Source organism: Sorex araneus, chromosome X (assembly GCF_027595985.1).
Source record: "Sorex araneus isolate mSorAra2 chromosome X, mSorAra2.pri, whole genome shotgun sequence".
NCBI classification, from domain to species: Eukaryota; Metazoa; Chordata; class Mammalia; order Eulipotyphla; family Soricidae; genus Sorex; species Sorex araneus.
This window is the reverse complement of record NC_073313.1, coordinates 352,591,132-352,608,573: the sequence shown is the minus strand read 5'-3', so window position 1 is coordinate 352,608,573 and position 17,442 is coordinate 352,591,132. Positions and strand designations below refer to the sequence as shown.

At 38.8% G+C, this 17,442-nt stretch overlaps 1 protein-coding gene across 2 annotated transcripts in view; it reads left to right on the top strand.

Moving 5' to 3' along the window:
• The window catches only part of SMC6 (structural maintenance of chromosomes 6), a 75,371-nt gene that overhangs the window by 20,604 nt on the left and 37,325 nt on the right, over window positions 1-17,442 (top strand). For both annotated transcript variants that reach the window (XM_055122784.1, XM_055122785.1), the window contains exons 4-13: window positions 283-388; window positions 3,813-3,949; window positions 4,694-4,755; window positions 8,058-8,138; window positions 8,834-8,935; window positions 12,301-12,420; window positions 12,512-12,610; window positions 16,325-16,471; window positions 16,961-17,049; window positions 17,199-17,363. In XM_055122784.1, coding sequence (XP_054978759.1) covers window positions 283-388; window positions 3,813-3,949; window positions 4,694-4,755; window positions 8,058-8,138; window positions 8,834-8,935; window positions 12,301-12,420; window positions 12,512-12,610; window positions 16,325-16,471; window positions 16,961-17,049; window positions 17,199-17,363 — 1,108 coding nt within the window. The remainder of the gene's footprint in view (window positions 1-282; window positions 389-3,812; window positions 3,950-4,693; window positions 4,756-8,057; window positions 8,139-8,833; window positions 8,936-12,300; window positions 12,421-12,511; window positions 12,611-16,324; window positions 16,472-16,960; window positions 17,050-17,198; window positions 17,364-17,442) is intronic.

Here is a 17,442-nt window from a genome sequence, read left to right as displayed (position 1 = left end):
CATCTCCTTGCCTCATTTTTGTATGGTTTCACTGGAATTTTTGTTGTTAATTTTTGTGAGTGCTTTGTAGATCTTACATACGTAGTCTTTTTTTTTTTTTAATTTTTTAAACATTTGCTGCTTTGATGGTGACAGTAAGTTGTAACTGAAGTATAGCACTATTTCAGAATTGGACTAATTTACATTTCCATTCAGAGATCTTCCATCAGGTTGTATGAGTCAGCCTTCCCCCCCCCTTCTCTTACTTAATGACTGTAATTTCTTCAATGCCTGTTTCTTTAGGTGGGAAGAGTGCAGTGCTCACAGCTCTCATAGTTGGTCTTGGTGGAAAAGCAGTTGCCACAAATAGAGGATCTTCTCTAAAAGGTTTTGTGAAAGATGGACAGAAGTAAGTATTTGCTTTCTACATGTACTTTTTAGTTCTTTAGTGAGAAACAGCTGCTTTAGAGTCTCACTTCCAGACTTGGCCTACCACCCCCTTTGTAGGAAAAGAATTACTCAGAGCGTCCTGTAAACTTTATCTTTTTTGCAGACAAACAGTTTTGAGGTTATTCCAGTGTTCCGTGTTCCGTGTTCCGTAAGGGAGTGAGAGCTCACACTTTGTCGTAGTCCTTAGAGTCCTTATTCGTCTCACTCTTAGTAGTCCTTAGAGAAAATGAATTGACTTCCCAGGACTGGGGCAAATGTATCACATCTTTCATTCTACACTTGCCCTGTTGCCAGGATGCCTCACTGTTGCTTGTTATTCTGTCCAGACAAAGAGCCTTGTATAAGTTACTGCCTTCAGACAATTACTTACACTCTTTGTTTTTGTTGTTTTTGTTTTGGGGCTATTCCTGGCAGTCTTAGGGGACCATATGGGATGCTGGCGATTGCACTCAGGTCTGCTCTGTACAAGACAAATGCCTTACCTGCCGTACTATTGCTCCGTGCCAATTCTATCCCTAACTCCTACAAGTGCACCCCCCACCCCTTCTCTCTCTCTCTCTCTCTCTCTCTCTCTCTCTCTATCTATCTATCTATCTATCTATATCTATCTATATCTCTCTATCTATCTCTTTCTCTATTACACTCTTGCTTCTGTTATGTTTTTAAAAGAATAGTCTGATTTTTGTATTTCTGTGTAAAGATACACCTAAATTTTTAACTTTGTCTGGCTCTTTCAAATCAGACTTCACCAAGTTCATGTTAATGTAATAAGGGAAACAGAAAGTCAGATCTAGCAAGGTGACCCTGCCCAAAATTTCTGCCTTCAACTCCAAAACAGAATTCCAAAAAAAGGTACTGCCATCTGACTGATTTCAGCCCCCTGGTTACCAGTGTGTCTGTTTGGAGGAGCGCAATCACAAGTGTGTTTGTGATCCATTTTGATTCCTGGTCAGTGGCCTTGTGACTACACTCCCGGGCTTCATGTTTCTATTTCTTTGCTACATTGTTAAAACTTGCTGCCACAGAATAGTCTGTTGGTTACCCAGTTTGCATCATCAAACTCAAGGCCTTTATCCTTAAGAAGTTCTTCTTTTCAGGCTAGTCTCATTCTTCTTTTTATCTGCTGTCCCAGATAACTTTGAAGGGAGCCTCATTTCTCTCCACAGACTCTTCATGCTCAGTCTCATGTGAGGCCCCATTCTCTGCTCACTTCTGTTTTACGTGCCCAGTGCCCAGAACTCTTGCAGCTTTGATAATTAACAGTGATTTATTTTTCTCATATAATAGATTTTTCTTTTGCTGAGGGTTATCGTCATGCAACTTTTTTTCAATTAAAAGAAGCTAGCAAGTGGAAACGATGCAGATTTGTACTATTTCTTAGATCCTTAAGAATCTTAACTCTTAAGCCCCCCAAGTTAACTCAGAAGAAGGGGACAAAAGAACAACAGAAAATTTTCCAGCCTATTTTCTGTTCCCTCTTATCTTTGGGTCCTAGCTCAGCAAGATTGTCATCTCATTCAGTCCTCAAGCAAAATGATGTCTTAAGTTAAAAATTTATTGCTTTAATGCTTGAAAATAACCTCTGTACTGTTTCAATTTCTTATACTTAGCAATACATCCTTAGTTCCCTAAATAATCACCTATTTTGTTCAGCCACATAACACCTTGGTCATCCAACTAGAAAGGTTAGGAATGTTTTTTTAACCTAGCATTAAATATTTTAAATGTCAATTAAATATTTGTTACCTAGACCAAGCAGAAATTTCCTTCTGAAACTTCACTGTCACTGTTATCCTGTTGCTCATCAATTTGCTCAAGTGGGCACCAGTAACGTCTCCATTGTGAGACTTGTTGTTACTGGTTTTGGCATGTTGCATACGGCATGGGTAGCTTGCCAGGCTCTGCTGTGTGGGCGAGATACTCTTGGTAGCTTGCCGGGAAACGAACCTGGGTTGGCCGCATGCAAGGTGAATGCCTTACCCACTGTGCTATCGCTCCAGCCCCTTCTGAAGCTTGTCATTGGAAAATATTTTTTAAAAAAGAAAAGGCTAACTTAAATCACCAACTTCAGAGGACATAGTTTTTGAGCCTTGGTCAGCTGAGGTCAGAGCTTTCTCCTAGCTCTGTGCTCGAAGCTCAATCTCAGCTCTCCTTAGAGGACTGTGTGTGATTCTGGGATTCAGCCTGGCTCAGTCGTCCGCAAGGCAAGCACCTCAGCTGCTGTGCTGTGTCTCTGGACCCTGAACTTGGCTCTGTCTTCATAGGAGATTCTTTTGAAGCTTCTTGTTTTGAAATTAGATTTCTGAAATATTGTAAGGATGGTACCGTTTCTTTAATATTGGCATTTGAAAAATACTTTCATGAAAGCCATTTTGTAATATTATGTTATTGACTGAATTTTGGGCCTGCTTTGGGTTTGTCCAGTTTTTATTTAAAATTTTAGAGAAGAGTCTGTTTCTCCCCAAGCTTCTGTTCTCTTTCGAACGTGGATCTTTCTTTCTCTTTCTCTCCCCGTACAGTTCTCTAAATTTCTTTCCGTAAATGAATTTTGCTTCGTTTCAAAAGAAATGATAAGAAAGGAAGAAGAGAATCTGTCTGAGTTAGGGTCTGATTTCTGTATTAGCTTATCCGTGGAACACAGGTTGGAGACTGGTAGTGTTGCTTAGTCTTCCGTGCTGGGCCACGTGCAGAGGAAGGTGAGAGATGGGGGATGGCCGAACACACAGTGTCCTCAGGGCACTCCCGCCACCCTTTCTCTCATGAAAACTCAGGTCTGGGGACAGAATCTCCATTGGAACTTTACAGTGATTCCTGGGTTTTGTTTTTTGTTTTTTTGTTTTTTTCGCTATTTTGGGTCACACCCAGCAATGCACAGAAGTTACTCTTGGCTCTGCACTCACGAATTACTCCTGGTGGTGCTGGGGAATCATATGGGTGGGATGCTGGGATTTGAACCCGGGTTGGCTGCTTGCAAGGCAAATGCCCTACCCGCTGTGCTATCACTCCAGCCCCTACAATAATTCTTAAATCATCATTTTATAAAGACTGCTAGGCCTCCAGTTTATAGGTCCTTCATTATGTCATTTGATAGCAATATACTACTCATGTGCATTGCTCTGTGTGGAAAATGTATGATTTTTTTTTCCATATGATGTAACTAAAAGTTAAATATTTTTGTGCTCCTGTGCTATTCGTTCATTTTTATAGTTTCTCTTATTCTCTACTTCATTTTGTTTGTTGCTGTGATTATCTTTAACATTATTCTCTAGTTGCCTGTCAGTCGTCAACTACTTATAAGCTAATTTTCAGATGAACGAGGCAAGTTATTTGGATGTTTCATATATAATAATCTCGTGCCGTCCTGGCCCTGGCTTCCCCCTTAGCTCGGCAGATATCTCCATCACGCTGAGGAACAGAGGGGACGATGCGTACCGGGCAAACGTGTATGGCGACACCATCGTTGTGCAGCAGCACATCAGCATGGATGGAAGCCGGTCTTACAAGCTCAAAAGTGGAACAGGTTTGTTAGAAAGCGATTTTCACTTTCGTCCGGACTCTCGGTAAATAGCCAGTCGAGCCGAGCTAAAGCGATTGTGCTGCGTTTGTTGAAAGGACGGTTCTTTCAGATCTCTGGAAACTATGATTGTTGGTCGAACAAGTGTAAGTACATTCTACATGTGTACATACATGCTTCCTGTAGTTGTTTGACCACAGAACATTCTCCAGCAAAACCATGAGAAGCAGGATTTGGGTTCCTCTGAAATAGGACGTTTTCTTAGAGATGGTTACTAGAGAGGGTTTGCGGGAGGTGGGAAAGGGCATACAGAGGCGGGGAACTTTAAGAGTTACTGAAGACACATCTGAGAAAGAAAACTAGGTACAAGCAGAAGAAAAAGCTCTGAGTCTGGGTGTCTACCTCCTCTGGGTACTTGCATCATGATTGGTGCGTTGCTCCAGTGTTTGTGTATTCCATCTATACAGGTGTTTGTAATACCTTTCTGGATAACAACAAATAAGACTTTTTTTATGGGGGGGAGAGCCACACCAGAAGTGCTCTGGGCTTACTCTGGCTGGAGTGCTTAGGCATCACATGGGTGCCAGGGATTGAACCTGAATCATCTGCATGCTAGGAAAGCTCCTCACCTGCTCTATTATCTCTCCAGCCCAAGAGTCAGATGTTTTTACACTTAATACATAACTGCTCATTTTTTTTCTATACTGTTTTCCTAGAGGCAGTGATCATTTTTCTGTCTCTCCAAACTAGGCACGGTGATTTCTACAAAGAAAGAAGAACTGATTGCAATTCTGGATCATTTTAACATACAGGTAGTTGCTAAATTTGCAATTCAAATGAAATAATGTGACTGAACTTTTTTTATCTGGTGTAGAAAAATCTAGAATGACCTCATGAATAAATTGACCACAGGATTCTAGAATGTTGAGTATTACTGGTACAGTTCCTTAAGATACATTACTTTTAGGGAAATTTTTAGTGTATAATTTACACCTTTGGTTTGATAGCATAATCAAAATCATCTTTTCTAGTCTGTACCATTTTTTTATTAGTAAGGGCTGAAAAATTTTTGCTATTCAGGTCAGAATTGTATCAGTGTTTTCTATATCAGATTCTTATGAAAAGGAAACTTATTCTAGAAAGATAAAGTATTTCTTTGTATATTTAGAGTTATTGATTATACCTGTAGATGACAAGATTTGAAACCTTTCTGCTGAGATGTTTTGACTGAATAATTTGAAATAGGTCATATACAGTCCCTTCAATTTAGCCCTAGATGTTGTTTTATGAAACTGGAAGTCAGAAGTGAATTTGTTTATGCAGTGTCTAGAAATGACCACTGATAGAGCCTTGCTTTGTGTGCAGGTACCCCTGTGCCAGTCTAATGCCTCTGTCCATTGTGCCAGCTGCATTATTCTCAGGTCAAGAACAAGAAGGCTAGTCACCAAGCGGGAAAAAGCAGGCGTCTGGGTCTTTTTCCTGTTTGATTGAAGACAAAACTATTAAGAAATACTTTTCAGGATGGTAGAAATATGCTCTTTGAAGTAAGCACTAGCCACATAATGACTTGAACAACTGACATGTGTAACTGAGAAGTCAATTTTTTTTTTTCATAGTAAGTGGAGAAAATAACCTGTGTGCAGAAACTTTTTTTTTCTTTTTTTGGGGTCACACCCCAGAGATGCTCAGAGGACTCCTGGCTCTGCATTCAGGAATCATTCCTGGCGGTGCTTGGGGGACCATCTGGGATGCAGGGAGCAAGGCAAAACGCCCTACCCGCTGTGCTATTGCTCCAGCCCTGTGTCCAGAAACTTTTGAGTTACATGGGTTGAGAGAATCATTATTAAAATCTGGAGAAATGCGGATGCAACCAAATGCATTTGAGACTAGAACAAACAAAAGATTTCAGCAGAATCGGGAAGGTCAAATGCTAGGTGTTATGAATTCATAGGCATTAGGGAGAATCTTAAATGGCAGATAGTTTATTAGTCCACTGTTGCCCTGTGAGGAAAACTATCAGTAGTCACTTCAGCGGGTGGTAAAGTCAGCAGTGGTAGAGAAATTACCTCCTCCTGCTGCCAGAATGATAGTACAGCAGCTATCACTGGAGCACTGAGCCTACTGGCACCCCCAGGCACCTCCCAGTGTGGTCCAGAACCCAGGCCTCCTGTTTGCAAAACCTCTGCTGCCGCCCATTTTTAAGTTTTATATGTTTATAGCTACAAAGAATCTTTTGATTATTTGCTGGCTTACATTGTTTCCACTGGACTGTGTTGGTCCACGGAAGGAGAGAGTGCCTAATGTCTTTACATGTCAGCCGGAAGTAGTACAGAGGGTAAGAGGTTTGTTTTGCACTTGGCCAGCATCCATATGGTCACCGCAGCCCACCAGGAGTGAGTCAGGAGGCCAAACCCTGAGCACCGTCAGGTGTGGCACAAAAACAAATCTTCAAGTATCTGGTTATGTTTGTCTTCAGTCCCTCCCTTTCTGCTTCCTCTCAAGTTCACTTGTCTGTGCTCTTTGCTTTCCCCAGAGCTCAACAGGTAAAGCCACGAGAGTTTTAAGTAATCTTAGACTAAGGTAAGAATTAGAGGCCCCATTTCAGAAACAAAAGGGTATAGAGAAGACAGGAGAAATCTGTGGGGAAGTTAGAGTTGGGCATTAAACACCTCTGTTTTGAAAGTGAGTGTTTATATCTTACTTTTAAGAAGTCAGATGCAATATAAAATTAAGATATAGGGAGGACCTTAATAAAAAATGGGGTAGATAGAGTCTATCAGTATAAAAAGGAAGATGTAATTATGATTTTGTTATATTTTAATAAAATACCACATAAGGGTATTTTATTGCCTTAGAAAAGACATAAATGTTTACTTTGTGCCCAACTGTGTTGGGGGCATACACTGTACTCAAGGAATATTCCTGGTAGGGCTCAGGGGATTTATGGGGTGCTGGGTACTGATACCAGCCAACCACATGCAAGGCAAGTGCCCTACCTATCTCTCTAGCTCGACAAATTTTTGCTCTTAAGAAAGTTTTTGGTATACTAACAACATCAGTATTTTACATATGGAAAACTAAAGGTGTTTGGGGCTACATGCTCTATAGTTTATTACTAGGATTATTTTCTTATACAACAGAGTACTTACTAACATGACAGTTTGATCCTGAATTTTTTGGAATGAGTTATATTTAAAGAGGAACTTTTCAACTCTGAAAAAGTTGAAAACTGTTGCTATACTGTTGATTAACTGGACTTTAACTCATTACCTAATGGGTTTATTTCAAACCAGGCTCCTCAAAACTGATTCACCCTCAAAGTCACTTAAGTATTTCCATTTACTTTATAATGACTTCATGAAGAAATTAGAATAAATGGGAACTGTCGGAGGGGGGGAATAATACCTATCATATCTGGTGAGAAAAAATTCATGTGGTCCTGTATTGATTTTGCCCAAAACTACTAGGAAGTCCGAGTTAGCCTAAACAGCAGCGCATGCGAGCCGACTCCCAGTGGTACCGGTAGCTTAAGAAGGATCCTCTACAGTGGGTAGTCGTCTGCTTTCTATGTGGCCAACTAGGTTGATACCTGGAGCCCTACTAAGGATCATCCCTGGGTGAAGTCCCGGAAGTGATGCCTTAGCATTTCCTGGTAGGAGAGGAAAGAGAAAAGAATAATACTCTGCAAATAGGTTAAAACCATGAAAGCCCTGAGATACTGCCAACAGGACTGAGGCTGCCCAGTGCCCAGGTGTGGGGGTTGCAGATGGGAGGGGACGGAGAAGATAGTGGGGCTTTGGTGGTCGGTGTGATGCAGGAGCATTGGAAGCCTAGAACGGTCTTACGTCATGTACCTCAATAAATGTAAATTCTTCATAGTTTACAGAACAGAATTATGCTTGTGCTCTTGTGCCCCCCCAAGTAATCATTTTAACATTTTAGTAATTTCTAAAACCAAACATTTCTAGCTTTATTTCTTAATATTTACCACAGTGCTCTAGTCTTTGGTACATACTTTTCTTTATGTCATCGTAAGATAGTTCTAATTATATTTTAGTTCACTTACCTTTGAGGCCTTAAAAGATTTTAAAATAACCTTTTTTGTTTGTTTCAGGTGGATAATCCAGTTTCTGTTTTAACACAAGAGATGAGCAAACAGTTCTTGCAGTCTAAGAATGAGGGAGACAAATACAAAGTAAATAAAACTTTACCAAAGTATATTGATAGGTTTAGTGTATAAACTGTTTTTCTTGTTCACATAATATTATTTTTAAGCCACCCCTTTTAAGTTACATTGTAATATTAAAGTAATGTATAATTTTTTTGCTAAATTCTTGCCTGTATACTTCGGGCTTTCCTGAGGATTATTTTTTCTAAATTAAGTTTTAAAGAAATGGTAACACATACACAACAAATTTTAAGCCTTAGGGTCTTTACAATTTAAAATATATTTACAAGACAAAATACTTGACTACTAAAGCTTAACTATGTAACTTTTGGATGCTTTGATATTTTCCTATTCTAAAACATTAAGACCTGTGCTAAGATTGAGAACATGTATCTTTTTCTGTTTTCACATTGAAGGAATGGAGTAGTCCATAAACACAAGCTTTGCAGGTGGTAGATTATCACACAGAGGGTGTTTTCTTCCTTTGGGTTTTCAAAGCTTTTACAAATCAACATTTGTAAATATGTTCGTAAATTTGACATATTTACAAATATCATATTTTGATTAATGTGACATTCCAAATTAAGTTAATTTGTGGTCTAATGTAATACTTGCATTTAAGTGTATTTGGATGTCTTTTTATGTAATTGATTTTGGCAGCCAAATTTTTCCCAATCATTTGGAGTCTGTTGAATCCTTATTGAGTTTTTCCTGTTGAACAGTTCTTCATGAAAGCAACCCAACTTGAACAGATGAAGGAAGACTACTCATACATTATGGAAACAAAAGAAAGAACAAAGGAGCAGATAAACCAAGGAGAAGAGGTTTGTGAATGCTTTCTGCTGTATTTCTGGAAGTACTGATAATGAAATGATATTGTAAGATCACATAGCTACATAACGTATAAATCTGAAGGGACCAGCGTTCTTCACCAGCATGGCTGACTTGGGCCTTTCGTGCCAAGGACTATTGGACCACTCTCAAGGCACACACCTTGGAGTGCCCCAAGGAGATGGAACCTGAGTGCCTTGGTTGACCATGTGCATTGCATGTCTTAACTCCTGAGCATTCCTCTTATATAGAGCATTCAGTAGCCTTTCCTGTTTCGTAATCGTATGAGCCTGTCTTCCTGTATTGAACTAGAAAAGAGAAGACGGGCAGTATCTTACATAGTTATTCCTTGATGTAATATATGACTCACTGGCTCTAGAAAAAGAGCGGTAATTCTTACTATCAGTGATTTTAAAATTATATTCTTCAGTAAGAAAATAAGCACATGCCTCAAGCACATATTAAAGTATGATATGCCTCTAACTCTATGCAGCAGAAGACTTGAGTTACAGTTTAACATGTTGACAATCTTTAAGCAGCAGTAGCGTGGTGGCAGCTGTCATCCTGGTCAGTGCCAGCCTAGCAGCTGTGCTTGCTTGAGCTGAAGATCACTTCAGCCACTGTGACTTAATGTCCTTTTAGTATCTGCTACATTTTGGTCTTAAGCTTTCTTTCTGTATGGTAATCAGTAGTCAGTCACAAGACTTGTATTCCAGCTGTTCACCTATTGCATTGAGTTCCACCTTTTTCTCTTTCTGTTTCTGTTGGTGGAATGCTCATACCTGGCTGTGCTTAGGGCTTTGCACTCATGGATCATTCCTGCCAGGGTTCAGGAATGACCGTATGGGGTTCTGGAGATTGAACCCAGGTTGGCCTTGTGCAAGACAAGCATCCACTCCGCAGTACTGTTACTAAGGTTCTTCACCAGTTTCTGTGATCATATATCTTGCTCTTTGTTATTTTTGTTTTAGGTCAAATTCATTAGGTGTTGCACTGACCTCTTCGAGTATTTGGAGGAATACATGTTTAAGATTAGGTCTACAAAACTATATCGTAAACAAGTAAAAACTTAAAGGATGAGCGTATAATTATTTTTATCCCACATTATGTGATAGTGTATAAGGAGGTTTGTGCTCTAAATCACAAAGCTACTATAAAGACCTTGTTGGGGTACTAGATTATTGGGGAAAAGAAATACATCTATATTTAAGATATACATAGTTACCCAAGTATTTATACAGCTTAGATTATATTACACATGTATAAGTACAGCAGAATAATTGGTGTGCAAGGATTTTGTTTAAGACTCCATGGGGTTAAACACTTCCTACATTGTGTATTTTGTCCCTTTTTTTGGTTATGAAATCTAAGGAGCACTTTCTCACATAAAGTAACAGAGTTTCTTATACACTGAAAACCTTCCTTCATAAATAATTAAGTGCCCTATATTCTAAAAATAATCTCTGGATTTTAAGAAGGTGTATGTAGTGCCGGGTTGGGGTTAAAAGGTCCTGTGTCTGTGTGTCTGTGTGTCTGTGTGTGTCTGTGTCTGTGTTTGTGTCTGTATCTGTGTCTAGAGATCTTAGAGTTCAAGGCTTAAGATGCTTGCCTTGATATGGCCAAACCATGTTTGATTGCCTGCACCATATGGTTCCCCAAATACAGCCAGGAGTTACTTCTGAGTGCAGAGCCAGAGATAACCACTGAGCACCCTGAGGTGTGGCCCCAAACCCCAAAGAAGAGGTAGTGTGTAAAGGTTAGAAGCTAGAAGCCCTTCAGTCCACGGATGATAGGCTCTAATCTTTTCCTTCATAGCCATATGCTTTGACCATAGCCATATGCGAGCGAACAAATGTCAAAATTCTTGGGATCACAGATGTAGCTGCTTAGTGGGAAGCAGATGCTAAATAAGTATGGCGAGTTCAACTTAGTGAAGTTTTACACTAGGTTTGTGCAAAAGTACTTAGGTTACTAGCAGTAGAGAGGAGAAGGGGAGTGATGTTAAAAAAGTAGTAACTGGGGTAAAAACTGAAAGAGGAATAATACCGGACAAGGGCTAAAATTAGGGAGATAGCACTGCATGGTAGCACTGTTGTCCTGTTGTTCATAGATTTGCTCGAGCGGGCACCAGTAACGTCGTCTCCATTGTGAGACTTGTTACTGTTTTTGGCATATCACGGGTAGCTTGCCAGGCTCTGCTGTGCGGGCGAGATACTCTCGGTAGCTTGCTGGGCTCTCCGAGAGGGATGGAGCAATCAAACCCGGGTCGGCCACGTACAAGGCAGACACCCTACCCACTGTGCTATTGCTCCAGTTCCATTAGGGAGGTATTCTAAAAAAAGTGATATTACAGTCTTGGACAGGAAACCAAATGGTACGTTGAGAACAAGTGAAGGAAATTCCCAGTTGGCTACAATGAAGAGCACAATAGTGAGAGTCGTAGGCCAGATTGTGCAACATGTTGTGAAATTTAAGAGCAGTAAATTTTTAGAAAGTTGATCAGATATTTACTTTTAGTGACTATTGTTCTGTAAAGGGTCTGAAATGCTATAAATTGAGAGTGATTGTTGAGAGATCAGTATAAAAAGAAGATTCTTGATGTCTAAAGAGGTAGTGATACATGTTAGGGTAGAAACAGTAGTAATAGAGAAAACTGAAATAATTTATACAGAAGTTGTATTGAACATAGATGGATAAAGTTGGTAAAGAAGATAGATCACGGGTGACTGAATCACTTCCAAATTTTTGCACAGAACTGTAAATAGCTTTGTTGAGGTAGGAGTATTGGAAGAAACAGCTTGCTATTCATTTTGTTTAAGACGTAGTCCATTTTGAACACATTAATTCTGAGGAGCTTGTGAAGCATTCACATGGAATATACATGGGAAGTTGGAGCAGTTAAGACATAAAGTGATAAATTATTTGTCCTTGGGAAATAAATTCCTCTGGGATTTTGATTTTCTTTGGAATGGACACAGGTTATACTTCGTTCAGAACTTTCAGTACAAAATGAGAAATGGGAAACTTAATTTGGGGCAGTTTTTCTCTATTTGTGTGGTGTTAAACATTTCCTTTGTGTTTCATCTCAAAATCATTGACTTTTTTAGATGCAGAAATTAACACAATCATTGCGTATTAACACAATCATTGCATATAAAGTATCACAATCATTGCATATTAAAGAAATTAACACAATCATTGCATATAAAGTATCCCAAATGGGTAAACAATTATTTCACCTTGTCCTTTTCTAGAAAAAATTTTTTTCCTCTTGTATTTTTTTGTATTGTGTTCAAACAATATACTTGAAAAGTGGCTTTCCGATGTTAGTAAATATATCCTTTTTCTTTTTTGTTAGCGACTTATTGAACTGAAGCGCCAGTGTTTGGAGAAAGAAGAACGATTTCAGAGTATTGCTGGCTTGAGTACAATGAAGACAAATTTAGAATACCTGAAACATGAAATGGCCTGGGCAGTGGTAATTCACTGACTTATTCGCATGTATCTGTGGTTTTGACTCTGTTGGTTGTAATTAGTCTGGCACATGATTTGCTGTATGATTTTCTTAGGTCAATGAAATTGAAAAGCAGTTGAATGCTATCAGAGATAATATTAAAATTGGAGAAGACCGTGCTGCTCGCCTTGAACGGAAAATGGAAGATCAGCAGGTAATTAAGGTTTCCCTGTACAGATAGGTATGAGCAGGCTTCATAATATACGATTGCTGGTGTTCGAGTATGACTTCCAAAAGTAGCTATTCGAACCTATGTATTTCTTTGTATTTCTCAAGTGATGCCGACCCAATTTTGTTTGAAGACACTTTTTTGGGAGAAGTTTTAAGGGCCGCAAGAGCCACTGGAGGCCAATCTGACAGTGCTTAGGAAGCCAGGTGGTGCTGGCGAGCAAACCCAGGGCCTCACACCACACGTCTTGGACCAGTTGAACTGTGTTTTCTGCTCCCGACTCAGCTTCTTTTACTTATTTTTGGTTTTTGTACCACACTCGATTGGGCTTAGGGCTTGTGGCTCCTAGCAAAGATCCAGCCCCTTCTGCTGCTTGGAAAGTGAGCATCTAGCCCCCTGCACCATTTGCAGTGGGTCAGGCCCTGTGAAGCCAGGAAGGTAGAGCCCATGCTCGTGGACATTGGTAGTGACTGGAGAAACAGGGGCAGGACACGTTTTACTCCTGGGCTTACTAGGAGGTGAAAACAAAACGGGTGGCGAATAAAGGGATGAAGGAAAACAGCAATTAGAATAGCTGGTAAAGTGTTGTATACTCTTAAGAATTCAGATGAACACAATGCCCAGAAATGATTAAAACAAACTTTCAGGATACTGAGTTTGGGGTCTAGTTACAGCAGAGGAAAATCATAACTTATGAATGGTCTGTTACGATTAATCAACATGAAGTCCTGCTTAGAAATGACACTTACCATTATCATCATCCCGTTGATCATCGATTTTCTCGAGCGGTCTCAGTGATGTCTCCATTCGTCCTAGCCCTGAGATTTTAGAAGCCTCTCTTTACTCATCCTTCCCAATGGTATTAGAGGCTCTTTCAGGGTCAGGGGAATGAGCCCATCATTGTTACTGGTTTCGGCATAAGAATATGTCACGGGGAGCTTGCCAGGCTCTCATTTTTTCACAATAATTTGTTACATTTAATATTCCAACACCAATCCCACCACCATTACACCTGCCACCACCATATTTTGGATGTTTCCACACTGACCCCAAACCCTGCCCCCAAAGCAGGACCTAAATAATTTATTTTGTATTGCCTGTTATGAATAATCCACTAAGAATGATCCAAAAAATGTCCTTAGAGGAAAGTATATGAAGATTGTTGTATTCCACCCTGGAACCATTAAGCCCTTGTATAAGAGATTACTAAGATTCAAAAATTAGAAGAACCACTTTGGCCTAGAGATGAAAGTTGATTATGTGATAAATAATTTTATTTTGGGGGATTTCACAAGGACTTTTAAAAAAATTTAGGGTAGAGCAGATCTGCTTTTAATAGGCTACCTTTTATTCTACATGAAATAGTTTTATTGATGTATTCATCAAGTCATGCATCTAAAATTTACAGTTTACCGGGGTTAATTGGAATTAATTGGAAGGAATTAATTGCATAATGAAGGATGGAAATTACTTTGTTGGCAAGCATAATACCCACAGATGTTGATTGATAAACCTGTCCAGCTAAATGCACTATAATCCTATAAATCAGTGTTAACGTCAGTGGAAAAATATAGTCACAGGTTAAGTATGTCCACAGGGATGTGCAGCCCACCCTGTGGAATTTGTTGTGTGGTCACACCAGAGATAGAACTTTTTAGTCTTTTTTTCCCTTTATAGGAGCCCCTATGTACTTTCTTTATTCATTTAATATTATAGGAGTGTCTGGCTCCCCAGATTCCTGGGAGTGTAGTATGTAGTATATCAGGACATAATCTCTTTCTGTATTCTTTTTCCTCTTTTCTTCCAAGATAAGCAGGTCCTTTGTCCTTTAGAAGGTCATATCTATCGAAGGTACTAGGTGCATATATAAAAAAATCAGTGATAGGATGGTTCATTTAGGACCAGGGAGGTGACATCAGTATCTGGATGGGAATCCCACGTTCCGTTTCTGTGCCATGGGGTCCTCTGAATACCTTGAGAGAAATTTCTTGCATTGGGGAGCAGTTTCCAGCATCTTTTTTGTGGCTCCAAAACAAAACAAAAAGCAGTGACAAATTCTATTTAGTGCTTTAGGTCCTGGTTTCTGCCTCCCTCTTCAGGCGGTACCTGGAAGTTCACCCCATTCACCTGGCTTCATTCAAATGGTCTTAAAATAACATTCTGAAATTTCCACCAAATTCTTCTCAGTCTTGTTTTTAGCATGTCTTAGGAGAAAGTTATAACTAACTTTAGGTGTTCCCTACTCTAAAAATTAAATCTATCTCTAATAAATACCTTTTTTTCAGTTGGGTTAAGGACTTTTGGTGATAATTTACCAAAAGTGTTTGATCCATTTGAGTATTTGAACATTTTATATATTCGGTGATGTATTTCTGAGATATACAGGCTGTATTTTTATTCATGTCATTTCTACTGCGTCTCAATATATGATACATACATATTTTATGCTTGTTATTGATTATAGAATGACCGCTAATGGAAGGTTTCTGAGGAAATACAGCAGACTTTAAACTTATCTAACCTAATTTAAAACTGAGAATATGACTTATTTTTAGAATAGCTAGACTATATTCTTATAGAAATCTTATAGATTACAGTATTTGCAGTCTAATATTGTTAATATTACCATGATAATAATTATTCATTCCCATTTATGTGCTGCTATCCTATCTACAGTAACCTAGTCTGTTTCTCCTCTTTTTTACTCCTGAGTCCTTGATTCACATTTTTACCTACATGTTTCGGGTACTTAGAACTTCACATGTCTAACAGAAAATTGTGATCGGGATTATATAGTCTGCCAAGCCTGTATATACTATCTAACTTCTAGGAAAAGTGTGCTAATCCCTAATTTAACTAGTTTTATATTTATCATATCAATTCTTATCTAATTATGTTTGCTTCACGGTGTTATATATTTTGACTTTGTCCCAGAATAATTTACAACATTCAGATTTGGGCATATCTTGTCTCCTTGTTGGCTAGAATAAGTTGTCAGGAATTCAGTGCTTTTCTGTTTATCTCATCTTGTCATTCCTCTCTAGATTTAAACCCCTGATATATTTTTAATTTCTAAAATAAGTTATTAAACTTCCTACATGTGTACATGTGTTTCTTTTTTGGGGGGAGCAGTACAGAGGTTACTCCTGACCCTGCACGCAGGGATCACTCCTAACTCAGGGGAACCATGTGGGATGCGGGGGTTTGAATTGGGGTCAGCCACATACATGGCAGGTGTGTTACCCACTGTGCTCTCTGGTCTCTTTACCTGCTTTTCTGTCTTCTAACACCTTTCCCCAGCTTTTCTTCTCAAATGTCTGAAATTTTCAGAATTTAATTCAAATGAACTTTGATTTTGAAGTTCTATTTTAGCAGACTTTCCTATGTTCATCCTATGTGTTCACAAGTATAAGTAGATATTACCTAGTAAAACATGATTTTATACAAACTATATTATCAGTTTGTATGTTTTTCTTAACTAAAATGTGTTTATCGCCCTTGATTGTTGGTTCGATACAGTTTTTGCTGTAACTTTGTGTCCCTAGAAAATAGTACATTTCTTAGATGATTAAATGTTGAATCTTAATTTTTTTAGTTAAAGTTTATTTGAGAGATGTGATAGAATTTACAATTACTAAGGGTTTTTTTTTGTTCCTTAAAGAAAAATAACATTTGCCAACAATGTCATTTTTTTTAAAGGTCAGACTTAATGAGGCAGAAAAGAACTATAAGGATATTCAAGATAAACTAGAAAAAATTAGTCAAGAGACAAATGCAAGAGCACCAGAATGTATGGCCCTGAAAGCCGACCTGACTGCCAAGAAAAGGGCCTTTAATGAGGCTGAGGTAAGTGAGTTTCTCAGTCAGGGATATTACAAGTGCCCAGTAGGATTGAAATACTGTGCTCTGTTCGTTATTTTGGCCTCTTAAATGCTTAGGCCTCACAAGGGCCTGGAGAGAACTCAGCAGTGATTCAGTGTTAGGACTGGTTGGGATTGGTGAGGACCAGTTGATGCTGCTTAGACCTTTTCCTGCCACTGACCACCAGAGTCACCCCAGCAGTACCCGGGGATGGTGCCCAGGATTGAACCTGGGTGGGACACATGTGCCCCAGCCCTGCCCTGGTGCATTTGTGTTTAAAATTTTATAATTGAATGAAATCTGCATTGCTTTCTGAATTTGAAAATACTTGTTTCATATGGGCACTTATGTGCTTTATTTTAAAAGTCTATTTCTGCATATACTCGGGCTCTGATTTGAAGATTTGGTAAAAGTGAACACCAAAGAGATACTTCTGTTTTTCAGCTTGCTAAAGTATGACTCATTTTTTGTTAGGTTTTATACAATCGTTCCCTAAATGAGTATAGAGCTTTAAAGAAAGATGATGAACAGCTTTGCAAAAGAATTGAAGAACTGAAAAGAAGGTAAGGTGGTAACTTCATAGTTCTCATCAATACCTCATTTTTAGATAAAAGGATATATTATTGCTAGAAGAATTTTTATTTTACAACTTTTGGGGGGTTTTTAGACGTTAAGTTTTTCATTTACCTCTTTTTACTTTATTTTCTATTAGTACTGATCAATCTTTGGAACCTGAGCGGTTGGAAAGGCAAAAAAAGATATCTTGGTTAAAAGAGAAAGTAAAGAGTTTACAGGATCAAGAAATTACTGTCAATCAAGATATTGAACAGTTTCAGCAAGCCATAGAGAAGAACAAAGAAGAACATACCAGAATTAAGTAAGTTTCAATGTTTTGGAATTGCTTTTAGTGTGCTTATTTTGTTTTCATCACAAGTTATCTTTTTAAATCCCTCTTC